At 41.7% G+C, this 16,838-nt stretch overlaps 2 protein-coding genes across 2 annotated transcripts; one reads left to right on the top strand and one right to left on the bottom strand.

Annotated features, from left to right (window-relative positions):
- Nucleotides 1-6,515: 6,515 nt before the first annotated feature.
- On the bottom strand, nucleotides 6,516-6,797 carry LOC140853655 (uncharacterized). Its single transcript, XM_073248304.1, has one exon. It carries the CDS (start codon nucleotides 6,795-6,797, stop codon nucleotides 6,516-6,518), a length of 282 nt encoding a protein of 93 aa, XP_073104405.1.
- Nucleotides 6,798-7,205: 408 nt separating this feature from the next.
- LOC140853685 (uncharacterized) lies at nucleotides 7,206-14,222 on the top strand. Its single transcript, XM_073248406.1, has 5 exons — nucleotides 7,206-7,584; nucleotides 7,658-7,737; nucleotides 7,818-7,889; nucleotides 7,992-8,017; nucleotides 13,869-14,222. The coding sequence occupies exons 1-5, from the start codon at nucleotides 7,564-7,566 to the stop codon at nucleotides 13,925-13,927; spliced, it is 258 nt and encodes an 85-aa protein (XP_073104507.1). The 5' UTR covers nucleotides 7,206-7,563; the 3' UTR covers nucleotides 13,928-14,222.
- The last annotated feature ends 2,616 nt before the right edge of the window (nucleotides 14,223-16,838 follow it).

A 16,838-nucleotide genomic window follows, 5' to 3' on the forward strand; every position in this document is an offset into this window, starting at 1 on the left:
AGATCGCCGAGGTCGAGAAGGCGACCATGGTCGAGCAGCTGAAGCAGTCAGTCGACCGTGAGGCCTGGCTCGAGGAGGAGATCTTCCACCTCACCGATGCCCTGGCTACCTCGGGGACCAAACTTCAGTCGGCCTGCGAGGAAGCCAAGCATAAAGGTCGTACCGCTCACCAACTGCAGTGCGAGCGGGATGGTTGCATCACCGAGCTTGAGGCCGAGCGCGAGCAACTCCGAGTAAGCCTGAAGAATCTCGCCAAGGCTGAAGAGAACCTGTCCACCGCCCAAGTCGATGCAGACATAGCGAAGGCAGAGGCGGAGTCGACGAGGGAGGCTTTAGGTCAGGCGGTGGAGGTCTTCCGTGGGTCCGACGAATATCGCGAGGAGCTCCTGGAAAGTGGCTTCGCCTCGTACCGAGTGGGGTACGAGGACGCCCGGGAGGCAGTCCAGGGCATGTATCCGGAGCTCGATCTCAGCAGCATCGTTCTCCCAGGATCGGAGGGCCAAGCCGCGGAGGAGGTGACCGATCCATCGTCGGGAGGTCACACTATCGCGGAGGAAGCCATCCCGGAGCAGGTCACCGAAGGTGAGGCAGCTCCGAACCCCGATGCTACTCCGATCCGAGCGGCCACGCCGATCGCCTCCGAACTTCTCCCAGTCGAAGAAGCTGACTCCGATGAGTAGTCAGAGTATCTTTTATTTTTGTTTTTGTTCTCACTTGATGTACTTGAAGTCGGGCTTCGGTCCAATTTTGTAAATTTGGTTCATACTTGAATGAAATTGAAAACTTTTCAATTTTTCTTTTTTTTTCTATGCATCCTGAAATGTGTCTTGGAATGTATGTTTCGCCGAAACGCCCCCGAGCATACAAGTCATAAGCCCGACGTACCTTACTAGGACGTTCGGTAAGATCCCAGGTAGCTAGCCAGGACAGTCAGTAGCGCGCGCCATAGTAAAGGCAGAGCGAGCTCCGATTTTAGATCGACGTCCCGACTGTCGTACGATCCGACAGTCGAGAGTCTAAGTCGAGCACCTGTTGGCCGGACATGAGTCAGGTGTTGACCGACTTTCGGGTGTAGCTCTTTGACCCGATTGTCCCGTAGAGTCCGCTAGTCGAATAGTGCCCGACGCGTTTGGTTGATGACAAGTCGGTCATCCATTGCTCGGTTCTTTGTCGGGCTTATGCATTGCGACGTGTGATAAATGATGCTAAGCCAAATATCCTTCGACCGACCGTGACCTGATCGATACGTTGCGAATGCGACGTTAGTCGCATTGGCGTTTTGCCTTTTTCGATCGGAGCCAAGTCGGCAAGTTAGCCAGTCGCCTTGCTCGAGAGCTGGCTGCAGAAGGAGCGTGGCTTCAACTTAGGGGGGTCTCATCACCATCGCCGACCTTCCACCAATTGTAGATATATCAGTTCTCGTAAGAGTCCGACGCGTTGTCAGCGATTGGGCCGCAGATTCCCAATGGAATGTTGGGTCTAAGTCGGGGCGTCGGGGCTCGTACTACTAGCGAGCGCTGACGCACAATTGGAGAGCTGAGATTCTAGACTCTGAAGTTTTGAAGCTGAGTTTGTATTCCGAATAAGGGCATACAGAGTTCACTGGTAGTACAATCTCAGGTAGTTGGCATTCCAAGTCCGGAGAATGGCCATTCCTTCTAGAGTCTCCAATCGGTAGGCTCCCGGCCCGTAGGTGTCCGCTATCTTGTAGGGTCCTTCTCAGTTCGGGGACAACTTCCCTTGGTCCAAAGGCTTCAAAACGTCCGCCTTCCTCAAGACCAGGTCCCGGGTCTGAAAAACCTCGGCTTGACTTTAGCATTGTAGTATCGGACCACTCTTTATCGGTAGGAAGCCATGCGGAGTTGAGCTTTGTGTCGGAGTTCGGGTAGGAGGTCCAAGTCGGCTCTCCGACACTCGGAGTTGCCCGGTTCGCAGTACTGCTCAACTCTAATCGATGGTAGCCCGATCTCAAGTGGGATCATCGCCTCCGTCCCATAGGTCAGGCTGAAAAGAGATTCTCCGGTCGGGACATGGGGTGTCGTTCGGTACGCCCACAGGATGGAATTCAATTCCTCAACCCAGAGGTCTTTGGCTTCATTCAGTCGGGTCTTCAGGCCATGCAGAATGGTTCGGTTGGTTACTTCGACCTCACCGTTGGATTGTGGATGTCCGATCGAGATCAGCCTGTGCACGATGTGAAATCTCGCACAGAATTTTTGAAAGTCTCGGTTGTCAAATTGTCGTCCATTGTCGGTGATAATGGTGTGCGGCAATCCGAACCTGAAGATGATGGACTTCTGGATGAAGTCTTCCATCTTCCACTCGGTGATCTGTGCCAAAGGTTCGGCTTCCACTCACTTAGTGAAGTAGTCGATTACAACGACTATGAATTTTCTTTGGCCAGACGTCGGAGGGAAAGGATCAAGTATGTCGATTCTCCACTGGGCGAAGGGCCATGGGGTGACTATGGGAGTGATCTGGTTGGCGGGGTGGTGTTGTATGTTAGCATACCTCTGACATGGCTCACACCTCCGAACCAACTCAGCCGCATCTTTTTTCATAGTGGGCCAGTAGTAACCCTGCCGTAGGACCTTGTAGGCCAAGGATTTGCCCTCTTGGCTTTTCCATGTGACTCTTGATTTTTCCATGTGACTCTTGGTTTTTTCCACTTCAATTAAGTTTACAAAATGACCTTTCAATTTCTTCAAATACATTTAATATTTGCTTTTTCCAACACCCCCCCTTAAACTTAATTGTTCTTTCTTCATCATGCCAAGAGAACTTTTAAACTTGGTGAAGAGCTCTGCTCCTAATGGTTTAGTGAATATGTCGACAACTTGATCTTGTGTCTTCACATACAGTAGCTCTACTTCTTTGTTCTTCACATATTCTCGGATTGAATGAAAACGCACATCAATATGCTTGCTTCTTTGATGATACACCGGGTTCTTTCCTAGTGCAATAGCCGACTTGCTATCAATGCTTATCTTGGTAGGTTCCTTTTGCTCAAAATGAACTTCCTTCAGCAAGCTTCTTAGCCATATAGCATGTGATACACATGCGGATGCAGCAACATATTCGGCTTCACATGTAGAAAGAGTAACAATAGGTTGCTTCTTTGACATCCATGAAAAAGCTGCATCTCCCATAGAAAATACAAATCCGGAAGTACTCTTCCGATCATCCATGTCTCCAGCCCAATCACTATCCGAATAGCCCACAAGTTTCAAGTTATTATGATGAGAATAAAATAGTCCATCAGTAATAGTACCTTGGATGTAACGAAGAATTCTCTTTGCTGCCTTCCAGTGCATTAATTTGGGCTCCTCCATGAATCTGCTGACTAGACCGACTGCATATAGAATATCCGACCTAGTACATGTCATGTACCTCAGACATCTTACCAAGCTTCTATAGAGAGTAGGGTCCACAATCTCTCCTTCATCTTCTTTTGACAGCTTTGCTCCACAATCAACGGGGGTGCTTATAGGGTTACAATCTTTCATCTTGAATTTCTTCAAGATTTCTTTGGCATAACCTTCTTGAGATAAGAAAATTCTTTTTTGATATTATTTGACCTCCAAACCCAAAAAATATGTCATTAATCCCATATCTGTCATCTCAAACTCCTTCATCATGGCATGCTTGAACTTCTCAAATATTTGTGGATTATTACCTGTAAAAATAAGATCATCCACATACAAACACACAAGTAGAATGTTAGAATTTTTCTCCTTTACATATACAGCATGCTCATAGGGACATTGCTTGAAGCCATTTACTTTGAAGTAGCCATCAATTCTTGAGTTCCATGCTTTTGGAGCTTGTTTTAAACCATAAAGTGCCTTCCTTAGCTTTAAAATCTTCTCTTCATGTCCCGTCTTCACATACCCTTTGGGTTGTTCAACATATACTTCTTCTTCTAGAAAGCCATTTAGAAATGCCGACTTCACATCTAACTGGTAGATGTTCCAATTACTCTGTGCAGCCAAAAAAATCACCAGACGAATGGTCTCCATACGTGCTACGGGAGCAAATACCTCCTCGTAGTCAATTCCGGCTTGCTGCTTGTAGCCTTTAGCTACTAATTGAGCCTTATATTTCTGCACCTTTTCTTCTGCATTCTTCTTTACCTTATATACCCATTTCACTCCGATGGGTTCATGATCTTCTGGAAGAGTAATAAGTTTCCATGTGTTATTCTTCTGGATTGCCTTCATCTCTTCATTCATGGCCATCCTCCAGTTTTCATTCTTCACTGCTTCTTCAAAAGAGATTACATCCTCATTAGCATATAAACAAATGAGATTAAGGGGACTCGTCACCTCATAGAGATCTTGAATGCTTCTTGTCTTTCTGGATTCTTCATTTGAAGATGGAGATCTCGTGCTAGGTGATGAAGGTGATGTGGGATCTTCAACTTGAGCTTTCACTTGTTCTTCTTCTTCTTGCACCTCTATCATGTTGGTGCTCCAATTCCAAATTCCTTCTTCATTGAATTTCACATCACGGCTTATGAGGATCTTCTTTGCCTTTGGATCATAAAGTTTGGATGCCTTGGATCTCTGATCATATCCTATAAAGATGCAAGAAAAACTCTTGTCATCAAGCTTGCTTCTCCTTTGATCTGGGATGTGTGCATAGGCAATGCAACCAAATACTCTCAGATGAGATACATCTGGCCTATATCCATTCCATGCTTCTTGAGGGGTCATTCCTTCAAGATTCTTTATTGGGCAGCAGTTGAGAATGTATACCGCACAGTTCACAGCTTCTGTCCAAAACTCTTTTGTCATTTCTTTTGTCTTCAGCATGCTTCTCACCATGTCAAGAATGGTCCGATTCTTTCTTTCTGCTATGCCGTTCTGCTGGGGTGAGTATGGTGCAGTCAAAGTCCTCCAAATACCTTAAGATTTGCAGAACTCCTCAAATGCCTTCGAGGTGAACTCTCCTCCTCGATCTGATATCAAAGCTTTGATTTTGCACCCAATTTGGTTCTCCACAAGAGCTTTGAACCTTTTGAATATCTCCAGGGCCTCATATTTCTCCTTCAAGAGGTACACCCAAGTTTTTCTGCTAAAATCATCAATAAATGTTAGAAAATAATGACGACCTCCAAATGAGGCCGGTGTGATGGGACCACAAATATCCATATGGATGAGTTGCAAAGGCCTTCGGGCTTGATGAAATGACTCTTTTGGGAAGCTAGCTCTTGAGTGTTTTTCAATAATACATCCTTCACATATTCCTTCAGAGGTATCCTCAATGAGAGGTAATCCCTTCACCATTGCCTTCGAAGATAAGAGTTTCAAGGAACCAAAGTTCACATGCCTGAACCTCAAGTGCCATAGCCATGTGTCATCCTTCATGCATGCACTCAAGCACTTTGTCATAACATACTTGATGTTCAATATAAACATTCGGTTCTTGGTCATAGGTACTTTTGCAATCAACTGATCATGTTTTCTTAAGTAAAGATATCTACCTTCCATAATAACATCAAATTCTTTTTCTAATAATTGACCAAGACTTAAGATATTTATTTTCATATTAGGCACATAGTAAACATTAGAAATGAACTGTTGAGAACCATTCTTGAGTTGAATTAGGATTTTACCTACCCCCTTCACTTGAACTTTTGAGGTATCACCGAAAGAAACATTGCCTTCCACTGTCTCATCTAACTCTTTGAACATGTGTTTGTACCCGCACATATGATTGCTTGCACCGGTATCCAAGTACCAAATATTTTCATTGAAAGCTTCTTCTCCCTTCTCTGCTAGTAGCAAGATATCATCTTCTCCTTCCTCCTTCTTTGCATAGTTGACCTTCTCATACACTTGGTTATTCTCATTATGGTAACATTCTGAGGAGTAATGACCATATTTACCACAAGTATAACATTTAATTTTACTTTTGTCATACCTTCGTCCTCCTCTTGAGAAACCTCGTTGCCTTCTTCCGCCAGAGGGACCTTGTGTGCTTTCTTCATTAGGTAAGACTCCTGTGCCTCCTCTTCCTCTGCCATGTCCAAAGGAATGTCATCCTCGTCCACGGCCTCATCCATGACCGTATCCACGGGTATAACTATGACCGTGATTTATTTGACTGCTTTCGCTAGTTGGGCCATCCTTCTTCTCATTGATGGTGAGCTTGCACTTCAAGGCTTGCTCCAAGGGTTCTTTTTTCCGCATCAAGATCCTCTGCTCATGGACTTGTAGAGAACCCATGAGTTCATCAACTGTCATAGTATCCACATCTTTGGACTCTTCAATTGCAGCTACAACATAGTCAAACTTCTGATCCAAGGATCTTAGGATCTTCTCCACCACACGCTTGTCCTCTACATTCTCACCATTTCTTTTCATTTGGTTTACATTAGAAAGAACCTTTGTGAAGTAATCCGAGATGGATTCTCCTTCCTTCATCTTCAAAGTCTTGAACTCGCCTCTCAACATTTGGAGGTGCACCTTCTTCACTTTCTCAACGCCCTTATGAGCGTTCTCGAGGATCTCTCAAGCTTGTTTTGAGTTGGTGGCACAAGCAACCTTCTCGAATCCGGCTTCATCTAGCCCTTGATAGATGAAATAAAGAGCCTTCTTGTCCTTTTTTCTTTGATCGACAAGTGCCGTTCTTTGTACCATCGTTTGTGCGCGGTCATCTTGGGGTTCTTCATATCCCTTTTCAACAACCTCCCAAATATCTTGGGAGCCTAGCAATGCCTTCATCTGGATGCTCCAATTCTCATAATTGGTGGTGGTGAGTCGTGGAATGGGGAATTGCATGTTGTTGGACATATTTCCAACCTCCGTGCTCTGATACCACTTTGATGGAATATGTAATGGCGGTGGAACATACAACAATAGTATGAGAAACTATATAAAACAATGGAGCAATATAACTTTTTCTCACAAACCCTCTCTTTTTTTTTTCTATTCTGGATACCACTTCACCACACCATACATTCTACAACAACCACCTATTTATAGGTATAAGAAATGACCTTTTGACTCTCCTAATAAATTTATCATTTAGACTTCCCATGTGACTCTTGGATTTTTCATGTGACTCTTGGCTTTTCCATGTGACTCTTAGTTTTTCCCACTTCAATTAAGTTTACAAAATGACCTTTCAATTTCTTCAAATACAGTTAATATTTGTTTTTTCCAACAAATTCAACAGGCCTGTCACCAGACCACCCTAATCCCATTCAAGTTTATCTATATATTTCTTTCTTTTTGTGAACCAATCATCATATGCCATAATCTCTTGTTACTTATTGCTGAGATTCCTTCTCCCAGGAAGGGTGGATGACTTTGAGTTGCACTGACATTTGTCCAAGAGAAATATTGGATGATGCTTAGAAGAGACATTCTTTCACATGCTATTGATCAAATATCTTTGCTTGGCCTCTCATCTCGACCAACTAGCCATTGCTTAAAACTCTAGAATTGTACTTTATTTCCTGGGTTTGCTGTTTGCCTTCTGGTGTACGTGTGTGTAAAATGTTTTAAGTTACAGGAATGGGCTATAGCTCATGGAGGTAGTTCCCTTCTGGAAAGCATGACCAAGGCCATTGATGAGGTGAACATCTCTCTCTTCCTATGACTAATGGAGAAATGATTGATAGTCATGGATGTATGCTCCTCTGCTGCAGCTGGTAAAACTAAATGAGTGTGAGATCTACAGCTACAACCCAGACTTTGATGGGGACCCTTTTCTGGAGAAGGGAGCCATGTAAGATTCTCTTAACCGAGACCATCTAATCATGGACGAACAATTGCTGAGTTATCTGACATGGAGATTGTTCCTTGCAGATGGTCGTTCAATTTCTTTTTCTATAATAGGAAGCTGAAGCGTGTTGTCAGCTTCCGGTGTTGTTGCATAAGGTAGGTCGTAACCTCTTCTTTGAACCTAATGATGGACGTATATTCTATCTTGGTGATTTCACATAGCTCTCAATTTATTGGAGGTGTTTTTGTTTGCGGCAGCAACCTGGCAACAGAGGGCTTTCTTGCTGATGTGTTGAAATGAGCTGTAAATCCCTCTGATTAGGAATGCAATCATCTAATTAGAGGAAAATATATTTGTATAATTCCTAATTTGAATCCCTCTGATTAGGAATGCAATCGCCTAATTAGAGGGAAATATATTTGTATAATTCTTAAATTGAATCCCTCTGATTAGGAATACAATCGTCTAATTAGAGGGAAATATATTTGTATAATTCCTAAATTGAGCCCATGAAAATTAATAAAAAGGGCCCATTTGGTCCTAGAGATGTATCCTTCTTCCTCTGAAATTTTCGTCTTCACCCTCTTTTCTATTCTTCTTCTGTTTATACTTCTGTTTGTCAACATGGTATCAGAGCCTATTTAGGGAACAGAGTGCTCTGTTCTGCCTCTTCAACCGCCGATCGTCTACCACTCAAATCTCTCCTCTCAAACAGAGTGGGATCTGTTCCCCCTTCAAACCATCGCCGCTGCTCTCTCTGTGGATCCCTGCAAACCTTGAAAGCCATTCTCCGTTTCTGTTAAATCTCTCACTCTCTCTTTCTCTCTCTCGCATCCCTTCATCTTCATCACCGCCTCTGCTATGATCGCCGCCTCCGCTGCCGCGGCCATCGTCGCCGCCGCCGCTGCCTGAGCCTTCTCCACTATGATCGCCGCCTCCGCTGCCGCAGCCATCGTCGCCGCCGCCACTGCTGTCGCTGCTTCTGCCATCGCCACTGCAATCGCCACCGCTGTCGCTGCTACCGCCGCTGCCATCGACGCCACCACCATTTTCACTCAAGAACTACGGGGTTGAAAATGGTTCTCATCCCTTATTAGGTATTTTTTAAATACAAAAAAAAAAGGGAGAACCTCTACTGCTGTCATATGTGTCTCCAATTGTAGATGCTATTTTTTCTGGAACAACAATAGAGCATCCAGTTTTGGAGTTTCTGAATATTATCAAGGCACCTTTCATGGAAGCAGAGATTCGATATTTTTTCGTCATCTGAGTTTATCTCAGATCGTTGGTGAGAAAACTTCAATTTTCTCCCTCAAGATTGTTCTTGTTTACTTGATCATTTAAGTTTTTTTCTTATGAGTGATAAAACTCCTTTAACCATGGAGGATTTAGAAAAGTTAATGGTTAGGATGATGGAATCTCGTATCTCGGGTAGTGAGTTTTCAAAGATCACCCTAGAAACTAACCCGGTCAAATTGGATGGGCCGGGTATCTACTTAAGTTGGACGCGACATGTTCGTCTAATTTTGGATTCTCACAATCTTGAGGGGTTTATAAGTGGTACTGCAAAAAGGCCAGAAGGAGATGGGATAGCTGTTAGACAGTGGAATTCTAATAACTCTCGAGTGGTAGCATGGCTCCTTGCCTCTATGGTACCAAGTGTTGCTCAGACGGTTGAGGCACTAACGAATGCTTATGAGTTATGGCAGGCTGTAGCCACAACTTATTCTTATAAAGGCAATAATATGCATGCTCATAAGATCCAGCGAGAGCTTCGAGGACTTAATCAGGGTTCTCGATCTGTAACAGAGTATGTTGGAGAATTAAAAAGGTTGTGCAACGATTTTGATTTTTATAATCTCTTTACCCCTACTCATCCTGGTGATGTTGATGAGTTTCGCAAATGGATAGAGCGACAGCGACTTGTAGATTTTTTGGATGGACTAAACCCAGAGTTTGAGTGTCGACGCTCTTCTATTCTTAGTGCACAGAAGTGGCTAACTCTTGATGAAACTATTTCTTTGGTTCTTAGTGAAGAAACTCGATTAACCACTATGTCTTCTTCTATGAACACAGCTATACGATCTGCACTTGTGGTACAGCCTAATACTCTTGGAAGCTCTACTCCTAATTCTGCTCAAGAAACTCAGCCTCGACCTCGTGGGGTTAAAATTTGTGACCACTGTCATAAGCCGGGCCACATCAAAGCTTACTGCTATGAGCTACATGGTCGTCCAAATAGAGGCCGTGGTCGTGGAGGTGGTCATTTTGGTAGAGGCCGAGGTCAGTATAATCAGGCTCATTTTTCTTCTATGGGAGATTTATCAGTTGAAGAAATGCAACTTTTGGAAAAATTCAGATCTGGTGTAAATATTTCTGAAAGCAGCACTTCCACAGAAGATTCTTCAAATCAACCAGCCAGTTCTCAGGGTAATTTTGCCCAAATAGGTATCAGTGATCAAATTCATGCTCTTAACTGTAGTAATTTTTCTCCATGGGTTGTTGATTCTGGAGCATCCAATCATATGACTGGATCTTTTAGAGATTTTGTGTCTTATATTCCCTGTTCCGGTCGTGATAAAGTTCGTCTTGCTGATGGCTCCTTTACCCCTATTTCTGGAAAAGGATCTATCAAATGTACTTCCGAATTACCCTTATCATCTGTTCTACATGTCCTAAGATTTCCTATAAATCTCCTATCCATTAGTGCTATTACAAATGAACTTGATTGTGCCGTAACTTTTTTCAAAACACATTGTGTCTTTCAGGAACCAAAGATAGGGAGGAAACTTGGGACTGGCATAATGCGTAATGGGCTCTACTATTTGGAGGGAGGAGTGTCTGAAGGCTACTCAGAAACCAGTTTGACTGTTTCATCTTCACAAAAGGAGGATCTGTTGCTCCAACACCGCAGGCTTGGTCATCTTTCATTTACTCTCTTAGCTCGTATATTTTCATCTGTTTTTGAAACATATAAAAAGAAGCTTGTATGTGATGCCTGTGAACTAGCTAAACACACTAGAAGTACTTATCCAAACTCAGGCCGACGTAGTAAAGCAATGTTTGAGGTAGTTCATTCTGATGTATGGGGATCCTGTGGGACCACCGCTATTTCTGGTCATCGGTGGTTCGTCACTTTTATTGATTGTTTTAGTCGTTGCACTTGGGTTTATCTATTGAAAAATAAGAATGAAGTATTTCAGTCATTTAGAGATTTTCATAAAATGATTGGTACTCAATATGGAGTAACTCTTAAGATTTTTTGCTCTGACAATGGGACAGAATATCTTAATAAAGAATTTGAGGAGTATATACATAATAATGGAATTATACATCAAATGACGTGTGTTGACACACCGGCTCAAAATGGAGTTGCTGAAAGAAAGAATAGACACCTTCTTGAAGTGACAAGATGTTTGATGTTTTCTATGAATATTCCTAAATTCTTATGGGGAGAAGCAGTATTAACTGCAGCATATCTGATTAACCGAATGCCACTTCGAACTTTGGACTACAAGACTCCTCTTGAATGCCTGCAAGGAACTAATTCTTTTATAATTCCCCCCAAGGTATTTGGTTGTGTTTGTTTTGTTCGGAATCATCGACCTTCGGTTGGCAAGCTTGACGCTCGTACCCTCAAGTGCATTTTTGTAGGATATTCAGCTACTCAAAAAGGATACAAATGTTGGTGTCCGACTGAGCAGAAGATGTTTATCAGCATTGATGTAACATTTCGGGAGTCTGAACCATTCTATATATCTTCTGTGTCCTCTTCCTCTCCTGTTATCTCTAGAACTGGTCGAGAGGGGGAGTTTTCTGGAGGGAGTCCTATTACTGTGGATGTTACTGTGGATGTTGGTACAAATAGTGTATCTGACACTCAAGGAGAAGCATCTGACACTCAAGGAGAAGCATCTGAAACTGCATCTGAGACTCTCCCACAGCTTGTTTTATCTGATTCATCTCCTCTCTCAGAGTCTATTACGCATTCTCCAGTCTCCAGGTCTTCCTCTCCTGTCCCAACGGTTTCATCTTCTACGACTAATGATAATTCTCCTGTACCTCCCATCCAGTTTACATTAGATAATGATGATCTAAATGTTCCTATTGCTTTACGGAAGCCTACTCGTCATGCTGGTATTCCTACTCGACTTAAGGATGGAGTAGGGTACAAACATGACATCACTAACTTTGTATCCTATGAGTCTCTCTCTCCATCTTATCAGAGTTTTATAGCTTCTTTGTCCTCTGTCTCCATACCCGAGAACTGGAAGGTTGCTAAGGAAAATTCCAAGTGGAAAGCCGCCATGCTTGAAGAAATGCAAGCACTAGAAAAAAATAATACATGGAAACTTGTACCTTTGCCAGCTGGTAAACAAACTGTGGGATGCAAATGGATTTTTACAGTTAAACAGACACCTGAGGGTACTATTGAACGGTACAAAGCTCGCTTGGTAGCAAAAGGATATACACAGACTTATGGCATCGACTATGATGAAACTTTTGCACCTGTTGCAAAAATGAACTCTGTTAGAACCCTTATATCATGTGCTGCTAATTTCGGATGGGATCTGTTCCAGCTCGATGTAAAGAACGCTTTTCTTCATGGAGAACTTCAGGAGGAAGTATATATGGATGTTCCTCCAGGATTTGCTACTGCTCAAACAGTGGGCAAAGTATGCCAGTTACGACGATCTCTTTATGGTTTAAAGCAGTCACCTCGTGCTTGGTTCGATCGCTTCCGACAAGCAATTATTCAGATGGGGTATAAACAAAGCAATACAGATCACACACTCTTCTTTCGGCACAACAAGGGTAAGATTGCTATTTTGATTGTCTATGTTGATGATATTGTGGTCATAGGAGATGATTCTGAGGAGATAGCTCATTTGAAGGCTCAGCTAGCACAGGCATTTGAGGTGAAGGATCTTGGATATCTTCGATATTTTCTTGGGATAGAAGTTGCTCGTTCTTCAAAAGAAATTTTTCTCTCCCAAAGAAAATATATTCTAGATCTTCTTACAGAAGTCGGTATGTTGGGATGTCGACCTATTGCTACTCCTATTGAACAAAATCATCGACTAGTAGCTGATACCGGTGTTCCTATTGATCGAAAACGTTATCAACGATTGGTAGGACGTTTGATTTATCTATCTCATACACGGCCTGATATTGCATTCGCCGTTAGTGTGGTAAGTCAGTTTATGCATGATCCACATTCAGTTCATATGGATGCTGTGACACGGATACTTCGTTACCTCAAAAGCTGTCCTGGTCGTGGTTTACTTTATTCTAATCATGGCAACCTACGGGTGGAGTGTTATACAGATGCTGATTGGGCTGGATCACTTGATGACCGTCGCTCTACCTCAGGTTACTGTACTTTTGTTGGAGGTAATCTAGTCACTTGGCGAAGCAAGAAACAGAATGTAGTTGCTCGATCTACTGCTGAAGCAGAGTATCGAGCTATGGCACATGGCGTGTGCGAAATTTTATGGTTGCGGATCTTGTTATTGGATCTAGGCCTTTATCAGTCATCGCCCCTTATGCTATATTGTGACAATAAGGCAGCAATCAATATTGCTAATAATCCAGTACAGCATGATCGGACGAAGCACATCGAGATCGATCGATATTTTATCAAGGAAAAGCTTGATGCCAGAATCATTTGTATGCCTTATGTGCGATCTGCTAGTCAACTAGCAGATATTTTGACCAAAGGTCTTAGTGTGCCTTCTTTTTCATTTATTCGTGACAAGATGGGTCTTTATGATATCTATAACCCATCTTGAGGGGGAGTGTTGAAATGAGCTGTAAATCCCTCTGATTAGGAATGCAATCATCTAATTAGAGGGAAATATATTTGTATAATTCCTAATTTGAATCCCTCTGATTAGGAATGCAATCGTCTAATTAGAGGGAAATATATTTGTATAATTCTTAAATTGAATCTCTCTGATTAGGAATACAATCGTCTAATTAGAGGGAAATATATTTGTATAATTCCTAAATTGAGCCCATGAAAATTAATAAAAAGGGCCCATTTGGTCCTAGAGATGTATCCTTCTTCCTCTGAAATTTTTGTCTTCACCCTCTTTTCTATTCTTCTTCTGTTTATACTTCTGTTTGTCAACATGATGAGATGTTCAATGAGGAAGAAGAGGAGGATCTCTTCATTGACATGGATATGTGAATTGTTGCATGTGATGTACATAATGACCAACCCTGGGAACATCCTCTGCTGTATAAACAAGCTTAGGTGTACTTTTGTACAGGTGGTCTGTTGATAAGCAAGATCATCTAGCTTGATCCGGTCATTGTTATTTCCTGTATCAGTTTGTATATTATAGTACCAAGTAGGCTTCTCAAGTGCCGACATTTAGAACTCCAGACTATGTTATCCCCTGTACTTGTGGTAAACCAGACGGTTGGAATTAATGACTGGGACCACTATTTGAAGGTGAAAGCAGTTTCCATGTTCTCGGTTAGATGCAATTTTTCTGCTGATTAAAATTTCGTCTGATTTTTGTGCGAAATGCTTTGCATGTTAAATTTGCGATGCTTATTGAACTTGAGAGTGACTGTCAGACTTATCCAACCAGACTTCGAGTACTAAGATGGGTGTCGTGTTGGTACATGTCCATCCAACATATTAGTAGCCCTCTGAACCAAAATTCTAGCCGAGCCAAAGGACCAGAACATTAGAATAACTTGCCCATCCATTTGTTCTCGAGAGTGTGCAATGCTATACTTACATCAGGTTGCAGTGTGGCTCTCTGATTTGATTGGAGGGAGTTGGGCACTCGAATAGAATAGAAACGGAAATAAGGGATTTTTATTCTAGTAATTTGGTTAAGGGAAGTTTTTTTTTTATTTTTGAAAATGTTTTAATCTTTCAAAACTTTATTCGGATTTTTTTTTAATATTCAAATTTCATTCCAAATTTGGTTGTTGGGACGAACCAAATGTCCAGCAAATATGCTCATTCTGATTTGATTGGAGGGAGTTGGGCACTCGAATAGAATAGGAACGTAAATAAGGGATTTTCATTCTAGTAATTTGGTTAAGGGAAGTTTTATTTTTATTTTTGAAAATACTTTAATCTTTCAAAACTATATTCGGATTTTTTTTTAATATTCAAATTCCATTCCAAATTTGGTTGTTGGGATGAACCAAATGTCCAGCAAATATGCTCATTCTGATTTTCAGTCTAATCCATTCCACTTCCAATCGTCATGCCTTTAATGTCAGCTCTATATTTGATTCATGTATACTGCATTAAGAAAAGATCTTCTACCGTCGATGTGGGTTTCTTTGTCTTTCGAACGAGAAGAGTGCACAAATGATTTTTCAAATGCCAAAATATGTGTAATGCTTTTTTTTTTTTTTTCTGAGTAGGGATGGCAGAAATCCTATCTAAAATTGAGATATGGATGGAAGTCAAATCCATATTTTTGTACAAGCTCTTAAAAACTTCACCAAATACGCTACTTGGCATCTTGAATGCACACTTTGACCTTTTATTGTCCAAGATAAAGCAGTTAAACTTCCTAAACATGAGTTTCAAGTATCAAAGAATTATTCGCAGATTGTATACAGATTAGAAGAGCTCAATAATTATAGGGGTGGTCCCCTATCTGAGACATCACTGTTGTGATTAAAGGCTCATGACTCGATACGTAAGATTGTCTGCTCTGGTCCATAGATTTTATGAGTTTATTTTTTAACGAGTGTCTCACGTTGGAAGGTTGGTTCCTTCTTTTGTAAGTTAGAGCCTTATTTAACTCATCATCAATACGAAATTAATGATATCCTCTCTTCCATCAATTACTTTGAAAAATTTTGACTATGGCCATCATTTCATTTAAATATAAACCCGAATGAAGTCATGGTAGCAGGACTCAAGGGTGACAAATGACCCCACACGTGCCTTCATCACGCTTGACCATGACGAAGGGTTAACTGTCGATGCTCTGTCGAGCCCTCGCTAAATACAAAAGTGACAAATATAACGGAAGTCATCCTTCTTATAGTGGACGTCTTTTTTCTTGCGTCCATCAATGGCAATTTTTCAGAATAAGATGTAGATCTGTAACTTTGAATTCTATCGTTGCAAATTAAATGATCTCATCTGCGTTGCCTCTGGGACATTGAATCCTCGAGGTTCTGCCCTTGGCGACGGTGACGCCACATGCCATCAATCAATCTATCAATCTGGCAATAAATCTAACGTTGGATCAACCTCCAAAGTTAAGGGTGCGGGACGAGATTTCTTTCACTGCCCGACGTGCACGTTTCCATGGAAGCCACATCAACTGCCTTGCAAGACATGCGTTGTTCGGATAACAACAATAAAAAAAAAAAAAAAATCTCCCATTTTTCTGCTGCAAAATCATGATAATATTACTACCACTCCTACCACTATTATTACTATGCTCCTACGCCTATTGCATCTATCGCTACGGCTATAACTAGTTAGAACTTCGGCCACAATCACTACTACTAATAGTATTATTGTTATTATTATTTTCTTCACCTCTTTATCCATAGCTAAAATGAGTGAATACATTCGTCAGCCAAAAATTTTATCTTAAAATTCATATTAATATTGACTACTAGTTTTTTTTTTTGATACAATAGATAAATTAAATATATTCGGCATGAATATAGAATCAGAAAATAAAATAATTTTAAATGAAGATGAAAAAAAAATCAGTTTCGTTCATAGAATATCACCAGAATAAGTCATAACGTACAATACCACCCAATTCACCGTCACGTTGACCTCTTTGTAGACATGAGATACTTGAAGGACTACCAATTACTTCTAATCCTCCAAAGACGGCAAGTTTTAAGGTGGGGAATCATTTCTTTAAATGTTTCCAAATTTTGTCATTGGGTAACTTGTCCCCCCGCTTTATCGTCAAATGCTAGAAAATTAAGGCTACCTTTTCACATCAAAGACGACTTCGGCTCCAAGTTGACAATAGCCTAGAGCCTCTTGAGATAGTTGCAACAGCCTATCGCCCTCTTGTTATGACAGCTATTTACTGCACGAGAGCATCATCTCATTAGACTCCTTTCCTTCTCGGCATCCCTTTAAG

This window comes from Elaeis guineensis, chromosome 14, assembly GCF_000442705.2.
Source record: "Elaeis guineensis isolate ETL-2024a chromosome 14, EG11, whole genome shotgun sequence".
Taxonomy (NCBI): Eukaryota; Viridiplantae; Streptophyta; class Magnoliopsida; order Arecales; family Arecaceae; genus Elaeis; species Elaeis guineensis.

Coding starts and splice junctions, on each gene's coding strand:
- LOC140853685 (XM_073248406.1), top strand. CDS start 7,564: ATGACCAAGGCCATTGATGAG. Junction 7,738..7,817: donor TTTCTGGAGAAGGGAGCCAT/GTAAGATTCTCT, acceptor TGTTCCTTGCAG/ATGGTCGTTCAATTTCTTTT. Junction 7,890..7,991: donor TTCCGGTGTTGTTGCATAAG/GTAGGTCGTAAC, acceptor TGTTTGCGGCAG/CAACCTGGCAACAGAGGGCT.
- LOC140853655 (XM_073248304.1), bottom strand. CDS start 6,797: ATGTCCAACAACATGCAATTCCCCATTCCACGACTCACCACCACCAAT.